The following is a 19657-nucleotide window of genomic DNA, read 5'->3' as shown; positions in this document are numbered from 1 at the left end:
ATTTTATAATCATGAAAACTACAATTAAAAAATATTTTTAAAAAACCCGCTTAAGTTTCTCCGCCAGATGGCAGGTTAAGTTAAAATTTTCAGAAAAAAAGTCTAAATTATTTAAATAAAAATAAGAATTTACGTAAAACAATTAATTATATTTATTATTAATAAAAATAATTATTAATTGTGATTAAAAAATATTTTTTATGTATTATAAAATTGTTATTTATTTGATCAACAACTAAGGTAGTATTTTTTTCGTTTTCCGTCAAAGCAGCAGCTACTTCCTGAGACTGTTAGCTTTCTTTTTATAATAACACCATGGCGAAAGCTAAGGCTACTTCGAAATCTGGTAATTTAATTGAATATTTATGACAAAAATAGTGGCTACCAAGTGTCAAAAAGTGTTGAATTATAAAACTCATCTGTCAATCGATTAATTAAAGTAAAAAAATGGTATTTATTATGGACGGTGACACTTGGTAATGACTGATTAAAAAAACGTGTGTCACATGGCGCGTGTATAACCTATATTGACTCTAAAAAATATTTACAATAATTACTTAATTATTTATGTATAATTGTTGAACTAAATAACCAACTTTGTGAATAATGATGAAAAATTTAATTCAAGTTTGACTTGAAAAAAAAAAATTGATTTACTAATAAATTTTTCACTTTCAGCGGCTGGAAGCTCGGGTGAAAAGAAAACCCAGAAGAAGGAGGAGAAAAAACCAGCGACCGCTGCAACAGCGTCGAAGGTTACTAAGCCTGGTTCATCAAAAAAGCCAGCACCAGCACCCAAAACTGCAGCTACTAAATCTGCAGCTAAACCGGCAGCGAAGCCAGTTGCTAAGCCAGCAGCCAAGTCTGTGACTGCCAAGCCCAAGGTAGTTAAACATGCTGCCAAGAAAATCCCCAAGGGAGGAAAGGCTGCGCCTTTGCAAAAGGCTTTGAAGACCCAGAAGAAGGTAATTTTTTTATTTCAATCATCAAATTAATCATTTAAAATTAGTTTAATTGTCGGATTGGTTACTAATAAGAGTATGATTGCAGGTTTTGAAGGGTGTTCATGGATCCCGTGTCCGTAAGATCCGTACCTCGGTACACTTCCACAGGCCGAAGACTTTCAGACCGCCAAGAAACCCCAAGTACCCCAAGAAATCGGTTCCTAACAGAAACCGGTATGTTTTTTATCTTTCTAATTTTTTACATTCAAAATATTTCGCTATTAATTTATAATCAACTGTATTGATTGATTATTTAATTGACGGCGTGAAATAATAAAATTTGTTGATGATATTAATCCGATGATTTCTTACAGCATGGACGCCTACAATGTCATCAAGTTCCCGTTGACAACGGAAGCTGCGATGAAGAAAATCGAAGACAACAACACCCTGGTCTTCATTGTACACACCAGAGCCAACAAACACCACATCAAGGCCTCTGTGAAAAAGTTGTACGACATCGACGTCGCCAAAGTAAATACTTTGATCAGACCCGATGGAATTAAGAAGGCTTATGTTCGTCTCGCCCGTGACTACGATGCGCTGGATGTTGCCAACAAAATCGGCATCATATAAGTCTTTTTTCTTTATGTATAAATCTTATCAAATGATTAAAGTAACAAAAAAATTATCTACTTTGTTTTCATTTCAGACGTCTATTCCTTCTGATTAATTTATAAGTCTTACAAATATTTTATATCATCTTTTTTATTTCCAATTGGAAGGAAGAATATTTATTCGAAAGCTATTATTAAGATAAAAACTATTAGGCTGCATTCAAAAATCCTCTATCTCTAGATACATAATTAAGAAATGACCTTATATCTTGTGAACTATTGACATTTTTAAAGATATAAGCTCACTCTGACATTACACTCATCGAGACCTTTCATTTGAGTACCCACATCAATTTTTCATATATTTATATATATTATATACATGTATATATAAAAAATATATCAAAAATGCATGTGGGTACTTAAATGAAAGCTCTTGGTGAGTGTAATATCGGGATAAGCTTATATCTTTAAAAATATCAATAATTAAGAAATGACCTTTTCAACTATTCACATTTTTAAAGATATAAGCTCATACCGATGTTACACTCATCGAGACCTTTCATTTGAGTACCCACATCAATTTTTCATATATTTATATATATGTATATATGAAAAATATATCAAAAATTCATGTGGGTACTCAAATGAAAGCTCCTGATGAGTGTAACATCGGGATGAGCTGTATAATTCTTCTCAAATGATTACAATAACAAAAAAATTATCTACTTTGTTTTCATTTCAGACGTCTATTTCTTCTGATTAATTTATAAGTCTTACAAATATTTTATATCATCTTTTTTATTTCCAATTGGAAGGAAGAATATTTATTCGAAAGCTATTATTAAGATAAAAACTATTAGGCTGCATTCAAAAATCCTCTATCTCTAGATACATAATTAAGAAATGACCTTATATCTTGTGAACTATTGGCATTTTTAAAGATATAAGCTCACTCTGACATTACACTCATCAAGACCTTTCATTTGAGTACCCACATCAATTTTTCATATATTTATATATATTATATACATGTATATATAAAAAATATATCAAAAATGCATGTGGGTACTTAAATGAAAGCTCTTGGTGAGTGTAATATCGGGATAAGCTTATATCTTTAAAAATATCAATAATTAAGAAATGACCTTTTCAACTATTCACATTTTTAAAGATATAAGCTCATACCGATGTTACACTCATCGAGACCTTTCATTTGAGTACCCACATCAATTTTTCATATATTTATATATATGTATATATGAAAAATATATCAAAAATTGATGTGGGTACTCAAATGAAAGCTCCTGATGAGTGTAACATCGGGATGAGCTGTATAATTCCTCTCAAATGATTACAATAACAAAAAAATTATCTACTTTGTTTTCATTTCAGACGTCTATTCCTTCTGATTAATTTATAAGTCTTACAAATATTTTATATCATCTTTTTTATTTCCAATTGGAAGGAAGAATATTTATTCGAAAGCTACTATTAAGATAAAAACTATTAGGCTGCATTCAAAAATCCTCTATCTCTAGATACATAATTAAGAAATGACCTTATATCTTGTGAACTATTGACATTTTTAAAGATATAAGCTCACTCTGACATTACACTCATCGAGACCTTTCATTTAAGTACCCACATCAATTTTTCATATATTTATATATATTATATACATGTATATATAAAAAATATATCAAAAATGCATGTGGGTACTTAAATGAAAGCTCTTGGTGAGTGTAATATCGGGATAAGCTTATATCTTTAAAAATATCAATAATTAAGAAATGACCTTTTCAACTATTCACATTTTTAAAGATATAAGCTCATACCGATGTTACACTCATCGAGACCTTTCATTTGAGTACCCACATCAATTTTTCATATATTTATATATATGTATATATGAAAAATATATCAAAAATTGATGTGGGTACTCAAATGAAAGCTCCTGATGAGTGTAACATCGGGATGAGCTGTATAATTCCTCTCAAATGATTACAATAACAAAAAAATTATCTACTTTGTTTTCATTTCAGACGTCTATTCCTTCTGATTAATTTATAAGTCTTACAAATATTTTATATCATCTTTTTTATTTCCAATTGGAAGGAAGAATATTTATTCGAAAGCTACTATTAAGATAAAAACTATTAGGCTGCATTCAAAAATCCTCTATCTCTAGATACATAATTAAGAAATGACCTTATATCTTGTGAACTATTGACATTTTTAAAGATATAAGCTCACTCTGACATTACACTCATCGAGACCTTTCATTTAAGTACCCACATCAATTTTTCATATATTTATATATATTATATACATGTATATATAAAAAATATATCAAAAATGCATGTGGGTACTTAAATGAAAGCTCTTGGTGAGTGTAATATCGGGATAAGCTTATATCTTTAAAAATATCAATAATTAAGAAATGACCTTTTCAACTATTCACATTTTTAAAGATATAAGCTCATACCGATGTTACACTCATCGAAACCTTTCATTTGAGTACTCACATCAATTTTTCATATATTTATATATATGTATATATGAAAAATATATCAAAAATTGATGTGGGTACTCAAATGAAAGCTCCTGATGAGTGTAACATCGGGATGAGCTGTATAATTCCTATCAAATGATTAAAGTAACAAAAAAATTATCTACTTTGTTTTCATTTCAGACGTCTATTCCTTCTGATTAATTTATAAGTCTTACAAATATTTTATATCATCTTTTTTATTTCCAATTGGAAGGAAGAATATTTATTCGAAAGCTATTATTAAGATAAAAACTATTAGGCTGCATTCAAAAATCCTCTATCTCTAGATACATAATTAAGAAATGACCTTATATCTTGTGAACTATTGACATTTTTAAAGATATAAGCTCACTCTGACATTACACTCATCGAGACCTTTCATTTAAGTACCCACATCAATTTTTCATATATTTATATATATTATATACATGTATATATAAAAAATATATCAAAAATGCATGTGGGTACTTAAATGAAAGCTCTTGGTGAGTGTAATATCGGGATAAGCTTATATCTTTAAAAATATCAATAATTAAGAAATGACCTTTTCAACTATTCACATTTTTAAAGATATAAGCTCATACCGATGTTACACTCATCGAGACCTTTCATTTGAGTACCCACATCAATTTTTCATATATTTATATATTTATATATATGTATATATGAAAAATATATCAAAAATTGATGTGGGTACTCAAATGAAAGCTGCTGATGAGTGTAACATCGGGATGAGCTGTATAATTCCTATCAAATGATTAAAATAACAAAAAAATTATCTACTTTGTTTTCATTTCAGACGTCTATTCCTTCTGATTAATTTATAAGTCTTACAAATATTTTATATCATCTTTTTTATTTCCAATTGAAAGGAAGAATATTTATTCGAAAGCTGTTATTAAGATTAAAAAATTTCTTCAAAATTATTTAATTTATTGCTACACTGTTGGCCATTATAAATAAATATTAGTTGGTAATTTTAATTAATCGGAGCTAATTTCTCCGTTTTTATCTCCACCACTCGCTTCTTCTTTTTCTTGGTAGTTGTCTTCCTCTTGTTCGCTGCTTTTTTGTTTGAATGTTGGCTTTTGGAAGAAACTCTAAAGTGTACCATCAGCTCATGTCTTTGCAACTGAATCCTTTGACGAAATGTTTCAGAACAAAGATCACAATTAAAAGGCTTCTCGTTTGTGTGAATTCTTAGATGTTGTTCAAAAGCCTGTCTGAACCTAAACGTCATAGAGCAATCTTTACAGCTGTAGGGTTTTTGTCCTGTATGAATACGCTTGTGTAGGTTGACGTAAGTTTTTGAACTGAAATTCGAGAAACAGATGTCACAAGTATACGGCTTCTGTCCCAGTTTGTAATAATTGAATTTGTTACGAGCCCGATTTTTTCGACCATTTCTTTCTGTTTTTATTGATAACGATTCAGGTTGGTTAAAATTATTTTCTTCTACGTATACTGTGACAAATCCTGGAAATTAAATATTTACAATAGTATAAAAATTTTTTTTAGGGATTTTGCACCAAATTATATTTTATATCTTTAAGAATTTTTCTAACAAATAAATAATGGCAAAAAAAAATTGACTTGTAGAAATTTACAGAAATAAAAAATGCAATTTTTTTTAAATAATGTGTGTGAGAAATAAAATTAAACTGTGTCAAAATTACTTCTAACTTTAATCTCATAAATTTTAGAAAATTTCTTCTAACAAATAAATTTTTATAAGAAATATTTTTTTTAAAACCTAAATGTAGAAATTTACAAAAATTATAAACATATTTTTTATTTTTTTCTTTATACTGAATAATATAATTCGAAGAATAACAGGCATCTGTTGAGATTTAAATATAAATTAAATTATTATGAAAAAAATTTAGTAAAAAAATTCCATAAGTAGAAATAAAAAAAAAAAAAAAAATTTAAGTGCAAATTTTAAAAAATAGTTTTTTTTTTTATCATAATTGATTTTGTTATAAAAATTTCAAAAAACTGTCAGACGTCAGCTGATTTCAGTATCATAAATCTTGAAGTTTAAGAAAATTTTGTCATACCTGGAATAATCATATCTTGATCAGGAATCTCGGTATTATCAGTATCATCAGGTTCTACTTTAATTTCTTCCATATCAATGGGATACTCTTGATCAGAATCACGTTCTTGACCATTGTCCAAATTTTCATTAATTTGAGTATCCTAAAAAAATACTACAATTAGCTTTATTGTTATAAAAAATAAAAAAACATAAAAAAATTCACCATTACACTGAAATTAAAAGACATCTGTCAATTGTTGTAGATTTTTATATCAATAAAATTATTATAAAAAAATTTTAATAACACTGAAGTTGACAGACATTAGAAATTTTTTTAGAATTTTATAGCAATGAAATTATTATGAAAAAAATTCAATAAAAAAAGTTCACAGGTGAATATTAAAATAAATTATCAGAAGAAATTTCAAAAGCATCATTTAGTATTGTTATTGATTTGTTATAGAAATTTAAAAAATTTACAGCTGTCAGCTAACTTTAGTATCATAAATTTTGATAACAAAATTCAACGTTTAGAAATGAGAAAAAATTACTATTGCAATTTTTTTTTATAATTAAAATTTCGCGTGCCTAATGCCAAAAGGGTGTATAAAAAGTTATACGCCCTTTTGGCTTTGCAAAACCAAAAGGGCGTATAATTTTTTTTTTTGGTGCCAATCCTTTTGTAAACATGTTCTAAGCCTAAAAATGAAAAAAAAATTTCCAAAGCCAAAAGGGCGTATGTCTCGCCCTTATCCAATAATCTCGCCCTTTTCCAATAATCTTATATACGTGACTGAATAAAGTAGTCAGTACTTGTCTCGGATAGCTTAACTGGTAGAGCCCTTGGCGCGTAACCGAGAGATCTGGGTTCGATTCCCAGTCTGGGCTGTCTGATTAATTTTTTCAATTACGGAAAAATTCCCACTGAGTAGGTCCCCCCCTTTTCCCCTATCCGTTCTTTCCCAACTCCCTTAAAAATTTGCTTTAATATGGCTTATACGCCCTTTTGGCTTTAGTATACTGAAAATTTAGTGATCTAAAACCAAAAGGGCGTATAATTTTTAACTTCCCGTTAAGGTGTTTTTCATTCTATGCATACATATTATGGATTTTAACACCAATTTTACGCAACGGAATCGGTGGTTTGAATTTTTAAGCGAGTAGAGCATACCTACGCTTGCGCTTAAAGTATACAATTAAACAAAAATGAAGGCAATATTCAGATCTCAGCCAATAAATAACTAAACAAATGCTCAGGTTATTTAAGATCTTCAATTTATTTGATGTCTAAAATATATCAAATTCCGCAACGTTTCGTTGACAATCTCAACTTCATCAGGCGTCTGTAAATTAATATTAACCATCATTCTCATGTCAAACATATACAAATAAACAATTATGATTACAATAATTATACAACATTAAAGTTATACTACATTCATATAATTATATGATGTCTATGTAATAGTATATTACACACCTAGGGAAGTAAAGTAAGAAATGTCTCAGATCACATGTAATTGTTGGCCGAGGCGAAGCCGAGGTCAACAAACATGTGATCTGAGGCTTTCTTATTTACTTCCCGTGGAGTGTATACAATTTTTTGTCCGACGAAGGCGGAAAGCGGCAACTTAGTTTAGCGCAGCGGGACGAAAGTTGTCACTTTCCGCCCGGAGGGCAAAATAGTATATTACACCTAGGGAAGTAAAGTAAGAAATGTCTCAGATCACATGTAATTGTTGGCCGAGGCGAAGCCGAGGTCAACAAACATGTGATCTGAGGCTTTCTTATTTACTTCCCGAGGAGTGTATACTATTTTTTTGTCCGACGAAGGTGGAAAGCGGCAACTTAGTTTAGCGCAGCGGGACGAAAGTTGTCACTTTCCGCCCGGAGGGCAAAAAAATACATTTTTCTGCCCTCCAGGCGGAAAGTGGCAACTTTCGGCCCGCCGCGCTAAACGAAATTGCCGCTTTCCGCCTCTGTCGGACAGAAAAATAGTATACAAACCTATGGCAGGAAAATAATAAATATCTCAGATCACATATATGTCGACCTCGGCTTCGCCTCGGGCAACATATATGTGTTCTGAGACATTTCTCATTTTCTTGCCACAGGTGTGTAATATACTATTTTGCTCGACGGGCAGAAAGCGTCAACTTTCGGCCCGCTGCGCTAAACGAAAGTGCCGCTTTCTGCCTTCGTCGAGCAAAAAAATAGTATACACTCCACGGGAAGTAAATAAGAAAGCCTCAGATCACATGTTTGTTGACCTCGGCTTCGCCTCGGCCAACAATTACATGTGATCTGAGACATTTCTTACTTTACTTCCCTAGGTGTGTAATATACTATTTCAAAGGTATTTATTATTCATTGTGAATTAATTGTACAAAATTTAATTTGTTAATTTAATTTTTTAAAAAAATTTTTCATTTATTTATTGTAAAAAAAAAAATTTTTTTGATGAATGTTGTGTTTTTTTTTTTTTTTTTTATATAAGATTGCAATGTGTTTATTAATTTATAATTATATGAATGTAGTGTAACTTTAATGTTGTATAATTATTGTAATCATAATTGTTTATTTGTATATGTTTGACATGAGAATGATGGTTAATATTAATTTACAGAAGCCTGATGAAGTTGAGATTGTCAACGAAACGTTGCGGAATTTGATATATTTTAGATATCAAATAAATTGAAGATCTTAAATAACCTGAGCATTTGTTTAGTTATTAAACAAAAATATATCTTTTATTGTGGGGAACTGTGCAAAGACTTTTGTAAAATATTAAGAGAAATAGAAAGAATATTAAATGAAAGTGATAAAGTGGTAGAGAATAATGAGAGCGAGAATGAATGATTAGCATGTATAGGTAGAATGCTGAAAAATTGAATAAAAAAAAAAAAAAAGGAAGAAAAAGCAATAAAAACATTAAGTGATAGAGATACATAAGTTAAATATCAGTGAATGTCGTTGAAATGAGTAAAAATTAAAATTAAAATTAAAATTAAATTTAAATTTAAATTAAAAATAAAAATTAAAATAAAACTAAATATAGATTGAATGTCGTTGAAATGAGTAAAAATTAAAATTTGATATTTGAAAATTAAAAATCGAGATGTATTGTATGTATAAAAGAAGGAAAAGAGAGAGAATGTGGAAGATAGAATCAATATATTCGAGAGCTAATATTGTGAGATGGTATAAATGTGGTTGATAAATGTATGAGTGCCCGCACATAAACATATGTATGAAGTATATGTATATGACCATATTAATTTATATTATCTTATAGAAATTCAAAGTTTAAAAAACTACTGTAGTTTTATAAACGCACAGATTTAAATATTTAAAATTATATTCTTTGTAAAACACATAATTTTTGTGATACAAATAAAACACTTATCTATCTATCTGTATCTTTTATTGCAGCTATTGCGGGCAAGAAATTATTATAATAATTCGAAGTTAAAAAATACTAGAAAAAACTAATATCAAAATACGGAAAGTTTATTGGGGTACAATTCCTGCACCTTCTATACGTGCATCTTTTACATTTTCATCTGAAAAAAAAAAAAAAAAAAATTTATAAAAAATATGAACATTTTAGTACGCGAAAAAATGTTTAATTCATATGCTTTTTTAATCATTGGTCTGTCCAAGATGATGAAAATTTGAAGTTACTACCATCGAAAATGTTGACTTTTAAAAAATTTTTTTTATACAAATTTTCTCCGAACAATTTTGAAGACTATTTTTCGAAATTTTGAAAAATCCTGATTTTTTTTTATATGTCCTTTTGGCTTTAGACCGACAATGTCCTAAAGCCAAAAGGGCGTATATCTTTACGCCCTTTTGGCGTTAGTACGTCAAAAATTTTTTTTCTGCAGATCTTTACATTTCGAGCGATTCTAGAAAAAATGGCAAAAAAAAATTTTTTTATAAGGTAAAGTACCCAGTAGTTGAACAGATTTCAAAGTAAAACATATTTGACTCTACTTTTAGTATATAAAGATGTAATTATTAGTTCAAATTAGTGATTTTGATGAAAATGTAAATAATTTTAAATTGATTGAAGCGCAAAATAACAAAGATAATTGGTTATTTATATTTTGACAACGTTTTTAAAAAAGACTATGAAAGGAGTAGTAGTTGAACAATCAATTCTGACAAGCCGCAGTAGTTGAACACTCTGGGAGCAGTAGTTGAACTAATAAAATATATGGCAATAGGCGCACCAAAAATTTTCAACGTTTTATTGAAATATCAAAAGAAATATAAAATATTATTGAATAATATTAAAAATAATACTGTGAATATTTAATATGTTCATTTAAAAATGATAAATATTTGTATTTAATTTTTTAATTACATTTTTTATGAATGACAAAGCAAATTTTCAATCATAAAACAAAAAAACTCCATTCAAAACGTTCAATAATTTTTAATTACACTAATTTTTAGTCATAAAACTTATTTAAATTGCAGTAATTAATACAAATCACAATTCTGATCACTAGTCTATAAACCTATTAGAAGTTATAGTACTGTTAAATTTATACAGCCTCAGCCTGTTCAAGTTCTGGGTACCACTTTAAAAATTTGGAGGTATAGTTGAACGCTAAAATTTAATATAAAAATTATAGTTTATGTCTTTGCAAAAAATATATGTTATTCAGGAAAGACTGCTTCATTAGATGGTACAATTTTTTTTACTTAAAATGATGATATACCGTTTTTTTGACTGATTGTTCGGTTTACGATTTAGTACCTTTTTCATGAAAAAAATAGCATCTATCGACGATTCTCGACATGTCAACTTTCAAGTTAATAAAAATATAATTGTTTTGATTTATAATTGAAAAAACTTACAGAAATCAATTACTGTATCATTTAATAATTATAATATGCGCATATTACTCATAATAAATTTACGGATTTTGTATTATGAGAATACATAATTTAAATGATTGCATATTTTTACAACGTAACATTGAATGCATGGTGCAATGGTGTAAGGACAATGGGCTGCAACTCAATGCTGACAAATGTTGCGTATTAACACTCACTCGGAGGAAAAATATTATCAACTTTGACTACAACATATCTGGAAAAATTTTAGATAAGAGTACTACAGTCAAAATACTTGGGGTAACATTTGACAGTAAACTTACTTTTGCAACGCACATTAATAATATTATGTCTGAAGCCTGGAAAACGCTAGGGTTCATTACTCGAGTTTCAAAAAACTTTAATAATCTTAATGCCATTAAATTGTTATATAATACATTTGTTAGACCAAAACTTGAGTATGCTTCGCTAGTATGGTCTCCTACTCAATCAGGACAGTCCACTAAGATTGAAAGAGTTCAAAGAAGGTTTTTAAAATTTTTAATTTGGAAAAAAACTGGACTTTATCCGGCTCGGGGAATTGCAGATCTCACGCTATGCAAAGAATGCGAATATCTTACTCTCGATGAAAGACGCATCTGTGCGGAATTCTCCTTTGCAACTAAATTATTTAACAACTTGGTGGATTGTCCTCAATTGCTATCACTGTTTAAATTTAAGATACCAGTCTTAGGTATGTATGTATGTATGTATGTATTTATTTAATATGCCAAGGCAATTTGCCGAATGGCAAAGGTTTGTACATAGTTTTATAAATTTTCACTTAGAATTTTAATACAAAGTAATAAACTTAGGTGTAGGTGTACATCAAAATCTTATTTATAAAATAACAATTATAATTTTATTTTAGATTTAACTTTTGTTTTAATTTAGATTAAATTTGATTTAATAAATAACAATGTAATATTTATTCTAATCCACGTATTTAACAATATAATGGTAGTTGCTTTGACTAGTAAGTAACAATAGTTTGTAAGAATATTAGAATATATACAGAAGCCAACGTGAAGGTAATTTACTGAAAGTCAAGTTCCAAGAAATAGTCATAGATCTTTATTTTAAACACTTCTAGACTGCTTGCATTTGCAATTTCTGCAGGTAAATTTTGCCACAAACGTATTGTAGTTACTACAAATGAATTTTCAAGATAATTTGTAGAAAAATTTGGCAATTCAAAATTTACATTATTCGTTTTTATAGCTAATCTTTCAGAACGTCTAGCTTCATCTTCAACAAATAGTTCCCTAAGGTAACTAGGTTTTCCTGTTTGCAATAGTTTATAATAATAAGTGATTAAATAATATAGACGTCTTGACTTCACAGATAACCAATTTAATTTACGTCTGTACGGAGTAATATGTTCATCTTTCTTTAGATATGAGAAATCAAACTCCAATGTACATACCTATTGCTAAATCTAACTTTTCTCAGGCAGCGCCAATATATCGCATCTCTAATACAGTGAATCGCTTTTATCAATGGGAACCTGCACTTGATATGTTGAATTGTCCTAATGGCTATGTAACTGCGTTACTTGGCAAACTAGCAACTAAGTGGCGTTAAAGATGTGCAATTATGAATTAATAGTTAATAAGTAATTTTTAATAGGTAATAATTAATAAGTAATAAGCAATAATTACTCAGCAATTTTTATGAGTGGAAATGAATGAAATCACTATGCTAGCTATAAGTCATCTTGTTATACATCAAAAATTTATTTTTCTTATCTGTTAATGGCCTAGGCTGTTGGGTTTGTTTATTGAAATAAAATAAAATAAAATAAAATAAAATAAAATAAAATTATAACAATTCGAAAAGTCTGTTCAACTACTGGTCCCATTTTTACAAGTGTTCAAGTACTGGGTACTTTACCTTACTCCCTTTTGGTATCAAACCCTATCTAACTGCTGTAATACGCCCTTTTGACATTAAGCACGCGATTTAATAGAAAATGATATTAAAAGTAGCTGTCACTTGACCATTTTTTAATTTTATTAAAAAAAAAAAAATTTGTTCCGAATAATTATTTTTAAAAAATTGCATTTTTAATTTATTAAATTTTCTAAATATCAATTTTTTTCTTATTTTTTTCTCTCAAAAAATCAATTTTTTTCTCATGCAATAAAAAAAATTTTTAAAAATCATCAGATATCTGCTGATTTCAATATGATCATTTAACACTCCAAAATAATTTTGAATTATTGATAATTACTAAATTAAAAAATTCTAAATTTTTACCTCCTTATTCTTTTCCACTTTGCAAGCTACTGCTTCAAACGACCCACTATTTACATCCATATTTTATTAATAAATAAAAATTAAGTCAACCGATATTTAAAAATTTTTAGATTTTTTTTTTATTAAAAAAATTATGACAAAAAAATTTAATTTGTAAAAAATTTAAAAAACTTCAAGTGCAATTTTAAAAAATTACATTTAGTTCTAATTTAATAAATAAAAAAAAAATCAAAAACTTTAATTATTAATACTTAGTTCCTAATAATAAATTTACAATTGACATTTTTTTAATTAACTAGTCAACCCCGTTAGGAATGTAAACATAAACAGTTACCGTGTGGACAAAAATTGACAGTGACTATAGCGTGTATTTACAATCCTATAGTTTGGATTAAATTTATTAAATTTACAATCAATGATGTTGATAATGTAGATTTTGTTTGTAATTAAATAAATTTAAATTTGTAATAAAATAAAATCAGATAAAAATAAATTTAGCAAATATTTAATAATTTTTAGAATTTTTTTTTTTTTAAATAAATTATGGCAAAAAAAATTAGAAAAAAAAATTTATAACATTAAAGTTAGCAGTCACTAGAAAATTTTTCATAACAAAAAAATTTGTTCCAAAAAATTATTTTTAAAAAATTGCATTTTTTATTTTTTTTAATTTTTACATGCTAATTTTTCTTTTTATATTTATTTGTTAAAAAAAATTCTAAAAATTATTAAATATCTGCTAAATTGATTATCATAAAAAATTGACGTAAAAATTAAAAAAAATGCAATTTTTTAAAAGTAATTTATTTTAACAAATTTGTTTGTTAAAAAAAATTAAAAAATTCTCTAGTGACTGCTAACTTCAATGTCATTGTAATCAAAGTTTAAAGTATATTTTTTCAAAAAAATTTTTTTTATTTAAGATGAATATTAATTTCATAAATGAAATTAGTTTTTTTTATTTTTAAATAAATTATTTCACTGAAATTTTTACACTTAAAAATTTTTTTTATTTTTCTTTAAATATAAACTGAGTCTAGAAAATTATTTTTAAAAAATTACATTTATAATTTTTTTAGAAATTTTATAGATGGAATTTTTAAAATAAATTTATTTATTAAAAAAATTATCAGATTTTTTTTCAAGTTTATAAAAAATTTTGATGAAAATAAAGTTAGCCGACATCTGAAAATTTTTATGATTTGTTTTTATTAAAGAATTATTACAAAAAAAAATTTTTTTCATTTGTTAAAAACTTTAAAAACTATAAGTGCAATTTTTTAAAAATATTTTTTAGTTATAATTAAATGAATTAAGCAAAATAAAAAAATCAAAAATGTCGGCCAACTTTATTATTATAAAATTTTTTACTAAGAAATCAATTACACTTTTCTTATAATAAAATATAAATTATTATTTATTATTAATAAGCTTCTGGAATTTTTCTATAAAATTTCGACTATATTCGCGTGTGAACTCTGACATGTTTATTAAGTTGACGTAACAAGCAAAAAACTTGAGAACACACTAGACATTTGAGAGGTTGTCTTTCAGCTTGCGTTGCTAAATGACTTTTTAATTGACTCTTAAACTTGAACCTCGCTTTACAAATATCACAAACCAGAGGTTTTTCTTCCAAGTGTCCCATCATGTGTCGATTTAAATGATGAAAAGATTGGAATTTTCTGGAGCAAACATCACAAATGAATATGAAGAGTTTTCTAGCGGGATTTTTTTCTTCTGTGTGACTCAACATATGATGACGGAGAGCATCCAAGTGAGTGAACTCACGCAAACAGATGATACAAGAATGAATATTTTCTTCTGTGTGAATCGTCACGTGTTTGTCCAAACTTTTCTTTAATAGGAAATTCCTACTGCAAAATTGGCAAGTAAACAGCTTGGATTTTTGATTATTAATTACTGCAAGACTCTTTCTTGGTATTGCAATTGAGGTTTTTCGGTATTGACAATTTTTATTAAGAGGAGCTTTGCTACGATTTTTTGAGCTTGTCTTTCCTTTATTTTGATCTTTATCAGCTGTCAAAAAATTAAATATTAATTTCAATAATAATAATGATAAATTTAAGCAGACTTCTAATAATTTTTTTAGATTTTTATCACAAATTTTAATGAAAAAAATTTGATGACATTAAACTTAGCTGTCACTTCACAATTTTTTTAATTTTCTTTAATAAATAAATTATGGCAAAAAAAAATTATTAAAAAAATGGACTTGTAGAAATTTAATAAAATTAAAAATGCAATTTTTTAAAAATAATTTTTTAGAACAAATTTTTTTGTTAAAGAAAATTAAAAATTATCAAATGACAGCTAAATTTAATGTCATAAAAATTTATCAAAAAAATTCCATGCATGGAAATTAAAAAAAAAAAAGTGAGTTAGAATTTTTAAAAATAAATTTTTTTAGTTTGATTTGTTATGAAAATTTCAAAAATTTTTAGATGTCTACTAATTTTAGTATCATTAATCGAGGCATTCCATAGTGACTGGTGGGCCATTTGACTCTGGAATTCCATCAATTATAAGCTATAATTATATAACTGAAACTTATACTACAGCAAATTTATCTTATAATATAGAAGAATAACTAATTAACAACATCCCTTTGTCAAAAACCTCCATTACTTTTTAAGTTTCTCGTAATTATCATTTGACTGAGTGTAACTAGTGGGACTAAGAAAAATCCTTCTCTCTTACCAAAGTTATACTTAAAGTCCAATTTCAGTTCGACCACTAAACTTTTAAAAAAGACTTCCCTCTCAATACAAAATTTATCCTACAAACATTGAATATTATGAAGAATTAGACAGATTACCTACGTAGAAACAATTAAAAAAATTTTTTTTATTATGACTGGTGGGGCAGGCAGTTACCATTTGTAACTGGTGGGACAAGTACAAAATCTCTACATCAAGTTGTTTATTAAAAAGACTTTTATATTATTTCAACCTTAGAAACATTATTGTTTATATATTTAACTATAAATTATTTAGGATAATTAAAAAAAAAACTAATAAAGCTTTTGACACTGTCAATCATAAGATATTGATGGATAAACTATGGAGGTATGGAATTAGGGGTATATCACATCAACTCCTAAAATCCTATCTATATAATAGATCCCAAGTAGTTAAATTAAATAATACTATAAGTGATACCAGAATCGTTACTGTGGGCGTCCCCTAGGGTACTGTCTTGGGGCCCCTATTATTTATAATATATACCAATGATATTTTTAATGTTTTATCGAATGATACCATAGTTTCTTATGCTGACGATACATCCACATTATGCTCAGGAAAAAGCTGGCTAATAGTTAAAAATAAATTAATTGAATGGTTACATAAAATTAATTTATGGCTTAGAGAGAATCAACTCTCTCTCTTTCTCTCAATATAGATAAGTCTACATTTATAACTTTCGGCAGTTATAAAGATAGTTACCCAATTGAGTTTGAAGTACATATTAATTATAAGCCGTTGAAAAGAGTTGAACATTGTAAATATCTTGGAATACACTTTGATAATCATATAAGATGGAACAACCATGCTCTGGAATTATTCAAAAAACTCAAATATTTCACTTTTGTATTTTACAAACTGACAGGAATATTAAATCCACAAACTATGAAAATAATATATCATGGGCTACTCGAAAGCATAATAAATTATGGTATTATTGCCTGGGGAGGTGCATATGATAAGTCAATTAAAATCATCTCAAATATACAAAATAGATTACTAAGTAAATTGTGCGTAACTAATATCAACAACACTCCCCTTGGGATCAGAAAAACTTTCATTACCACTGCGTTATCTCCATTTAACTAATAATCTATCTTGGAATTATCATGTCTCAAAGTCTGTAGGTAAAATAAATTCTGCGTTATATAGCCTAAAATTACGTAAAAATATCTATACTACTGATGTAAAAAAATTACTTGTATCTGCAACTATTTTACCTCTTATAGATTACTGCTCTGTTGTCTTAACTAGTATAACTTTTGAAGAAAATTGTAAGCTACAACGTTCATTAAATTCTGCAATACGGTTTATTTACAATCTAAAGCGTGATGAACATATCACGCCTTATAGAAGAGAACTTGGTTGGTTATCAGTAAAAAGTCGGCGTATTTATTACCTTGCTTGTTATTTTTATAAATTACTAGATACGGGCAAACCTGACTATCTGCGGGAATTATTTCTTGAGGATCTTGATACTAGACGTTCAGAAAGACTTGCAGTGAAGAGAAATAATGTAAATTTTAAAATGCCAAACTTTTCGACCACATATTATGAATTCTCTTTTGTTGTCACTTGCATTCGTCTCTGGGAAGAATTACCAGTGGACATAATAAGAGCGTCTAGTATAGAAGTCTTCAAGAATAAGATGTTTGATTATTTATTTAATTCAGATAATTAAGTAGTTTAGTTAAATTCAAATCAAAATATTAAGTGGTTAAATCTTCAGATTTTTATGTTTTAAACCATAAATATAAAAAATTAAATCTTCAGATTATGTTTATATTATATTTTTAATTAAAAATTGTTATATAATGTAAATGTAAAAATTTTTATATACGATGTAAATATGTTTTGCCAATTGGCCAGTTTGGCTTTGGCATAAATAAAGTTATCTATCTATCTATCTATCTATCTTTCTATTATCAAGATTGCATAAATCTCTATAATGATAAAATAACTTGTACAAGACATAAGCAACTGTCACTACCAAAAATAAGTAAAACAATTTACACACAATGTGCTTATTATGTAGCTTTAAAATATTACAATAAATTACCAATAGAGATGAAAACTTTGAATGATAAGAAGAAACTAATAAACAAAAAACTGAGAGAATGGATAAAAATAGATAATTAGTTAAAAATCGTGATATTAATTTAAGTGTTGCAACAATATTACTTATAAAACTTATATAAATAACTAGCTTGCTAGGTTGATTTCCTTTTAGCTTGCACTGTATTAAGTATTACTATATTACTATCTTATATATTAAGTGATTGTTGATAATAAAATATATTTTTGTTAATATGTACTCGTTCTATGCACAGGTGCTATACGCACCTCTATAGAATTTTTTTTGTAACCAGATTAATAAATAAAAAGAGATTAATTAATTATTTAATTAAAAAACACAAATAAAGGATTCAGCATGCTGACAACACGATCTTGATAAACTTAGGTGTTAATTAATAACGAACATAAAAAAATTTGTTCTTAAAGCTATAATAATAAATATGTTAGTTAATAATAAACATAAAATGAATTTGTTGTTAAAACTATTAAAACAACATTTGACCCGGATACAAGTTAGTACGGCTGAAAAGTTACTAGGAGAGAAAAATCGATTTTCTTATTGAAAAAAAATTTTCCTTACAAAGTAAAATATAAATTTTTAATAATGAATTAGGGCAAAATTAGAATTAATTAGAAAAATTTTTAAATTTTCGTCATTTTCCCATTTCGCATGGAATGCCCCATTTGTTATAAAAATTTCAAAAATTTTTAGATGTCTGCTAATTTTAGTATCATTAATAATAAGTTTGTATTCTAAATATTGGTTTAAGGATTAAAAAATCATACCGGGAATGACCTCAATATTTTGATCGGAAATCGGTGAACTGCTATGAGGTTTTTCTAATTTTATTTCCTCAACATCGATTGGATACTCTGGACAAATATCATATTGTTGGTCATCAACTTGGCAATCCTACAAATATTACACAGAAAAAATTATTTTTTGTAAAGAAAAGCAAAATTTTACTTGTCATTAATTAACTTTTTTTTTTAGGTAAAATTATTAGAAAATAAAATCAGTAATGTATTAAATAAATACTTACGGAAATTACCAAACATCTGAAAAATTTTTTTTTTGACAATTGAATTTTTATAAAGTATTTAATAAAAAAATTCAAAATGTAGAATTTTGAAAAAAATTACAAGTGCGAATTTTTAATATTTTTTATCATAATTAATTTTTTATAAAAATTTTAGAAATTAACAGATGTCTGTTTAATAAAAAAAAAAAAAACTTTTTTTATTAAGTATCATAATAAAAGTTATTTGAAAAATTCAATTCTTTTACCTGTTTATTATTTTCAACTTTGAAATCTGTCATTTGAAATGAAGAATTATCAGTATCCATTTTTGCGACAAAAACTTTTGGTAATCTTTATAGATTAATAATTAAAATTTCTATAATTTTTAATTTATTATTTAAAATAAACTTTAATTTGTTTACAATTTTATACAAATTTTCCTGGATCAGTTATTGTTTTCATTATAGAATTTCAAAGTGGCTATTTTCA

The 19657-nt window shown here is 26.9% G+C and overlaps 3 protein-coding genes across 3 annotated transcripts; 1 reads left to right on the top strand and 2 right to left on the bottom strand.

Moving 5' to 3' along the window:
- The first annotated feature begins 236 nt into the window (after nucleotides 1-236).
- LOC123265411 (60S ribosomal protein L23a-like) lies at nucleotides 237-1635 on the top strand. The gene is made up of 4 exons (XM_044729135.1): nucleotides 237-346; nucleotides 679-965; nucleotides 1051-1178; nucleotides 1319-1635. Exons 1-4 carry the CDS (start codon nucleotides 316-318, stop codon nucleotides 1578-1580), a joined length of 708 nt encoding a protein of 235 aa, XP_044585070.1. The 5' UTR covers nucleotides 237-315; the 3' UTR covers nucleotides 1581-1635.
- A 3406-nt stretch (nucleotides 1636-5041) lies between these two features.
- On the bottom strand, nucleotides 5042-13442 carry LOC123265472 (zinc finger protein 558-like). Its single transcript, XM_044729260.1, has 3 exons — nucleotides 13306-13442; nucleotides 6176-6317; nucleotides 5042-5591 (listed from the first exon to the last, which is right to left on the bottom strand). The coding sequence occupies exons 1-3, from the start codon at nucleotides 13363-13365 to the stop codon at nucleotides 5095-5097; spliced, it is 699 nt and encodes a 232-aa protein (XP_044585195.1). The 5' UTR covers nucleotides 13366-13442; the 3' UTR covers nucleotides 5042-5094.
- Nucleotides 13443-14692: 1250 nt separating this feature from the next.
- On the bottom strand, nucleotides 14693-19574 carry LOC123265645 (gastrula zinc finger protein XlCGF8.2DB-like). Its single transcript, XM_044729473.1, has 3 exons — nucleotides 19435-19574; nucleotides 18933-19059; nucleotides 14693-15345 (listed from the first exon to the last, which is right to left on the bottom strand). The coding sequence occupies exons 1-3, from the start codon at nucleotides 19492-19494 to the stop codon at nucleotides 14765-14767; spliced, it is 768 nt and encodes a 255-aa protein (XP_044585408.1). The 5' UTR covers nucleotides 19495-19574; the 3' UTR covers nucleotides 14693-14764.
- Nucleotides 19575-19657: the final 83 nt, after the last annotated feature.

The sequence above is a fragment of the Cotesia glomerata genome, linkage group LG5 (genome assembly GCF_020080835.1).
Source record: "Cotesia glomerata isolate CgM1 linkage group LG5, MPM_Cglom_v2.3, whole genome shotgun sequence".
Taxonomy (NCBI): Eukaryota; Metazoa; Arthropoda; class Insecta; order Hymenoptera; family Braconidae; genus Cotesia; species Cotesia glomerata.
Note: the sequence above shows the minus strand (reverse complement) of the source record. Positions and strands in the feature narration are given on the sequence as shown.

Excerpts from the sequence above, each read along its gene's own strand:
- LOC123265411 (XM_044729135.1), top strand. The coding sequence starts at position 316 with ATGGCGAAAGCTAAGGCTACTTCGAAATCTG. Across the intron at positions 347-678 it reads TAAGGCTACTTCGAAATCTG|CGGCTGGAAGCTCGGGTGAA; the intron begins GTAATTTAATTG and ends TTTCACTTTCAG. Across the intron at positions 1,179-1,318 it reads TCGGTTCCTAACAGAAACCG|CATGGACGCCTACAATGTCA; the intron begins GTATGTTTTTTA and ends GATTTCTTACAG.
- LOC123265472 (XM_044729260.1), bottom strand. The coding sequence starts at position 13,365 with ATGGATGTAAATAGTGGGTCGTTTGAAGCAGTAGCTTGCAAAGTGGAA. Across the intron at positions 6,318-13,305 it reads AAGTGGAAAAGAATAAGGAG|GATACTCAAATTAATGAAAA; the intron begins GTAAAAATTTAG and ends GTATTTTTTTAG. Across the intron at positions 5,592-6,175 it reads TCAAGATATGATTATTCCAG|GATTTGTCACAGTATACGTA; the intron begins GTATGACAAAAT and ends TTTAATTTCCAG.
- LOC123265645 (XM_044729473.1), bottom strand. The coding sequence starts at position 19,494 with ATGGATACTGATAATTCTTCATTTCAAATGACAGATTTCAAAGTTGAA. Across the intron at positions 19,060-19,434 it reads AAGTTGAAAATAATAAACAG|GATTGCCAAGTTGATGACCA; the intron begins GTAAAAGAATTG and ends TAATATTTGTAG. Across the intron at positions 15,346-18,932 it reads AAATATTGAGGTCATTCCCG|CTGATAAAGATCAAAATAAA; the intron begins GTATGATTTTTT and ends ATTTTTTGACAG.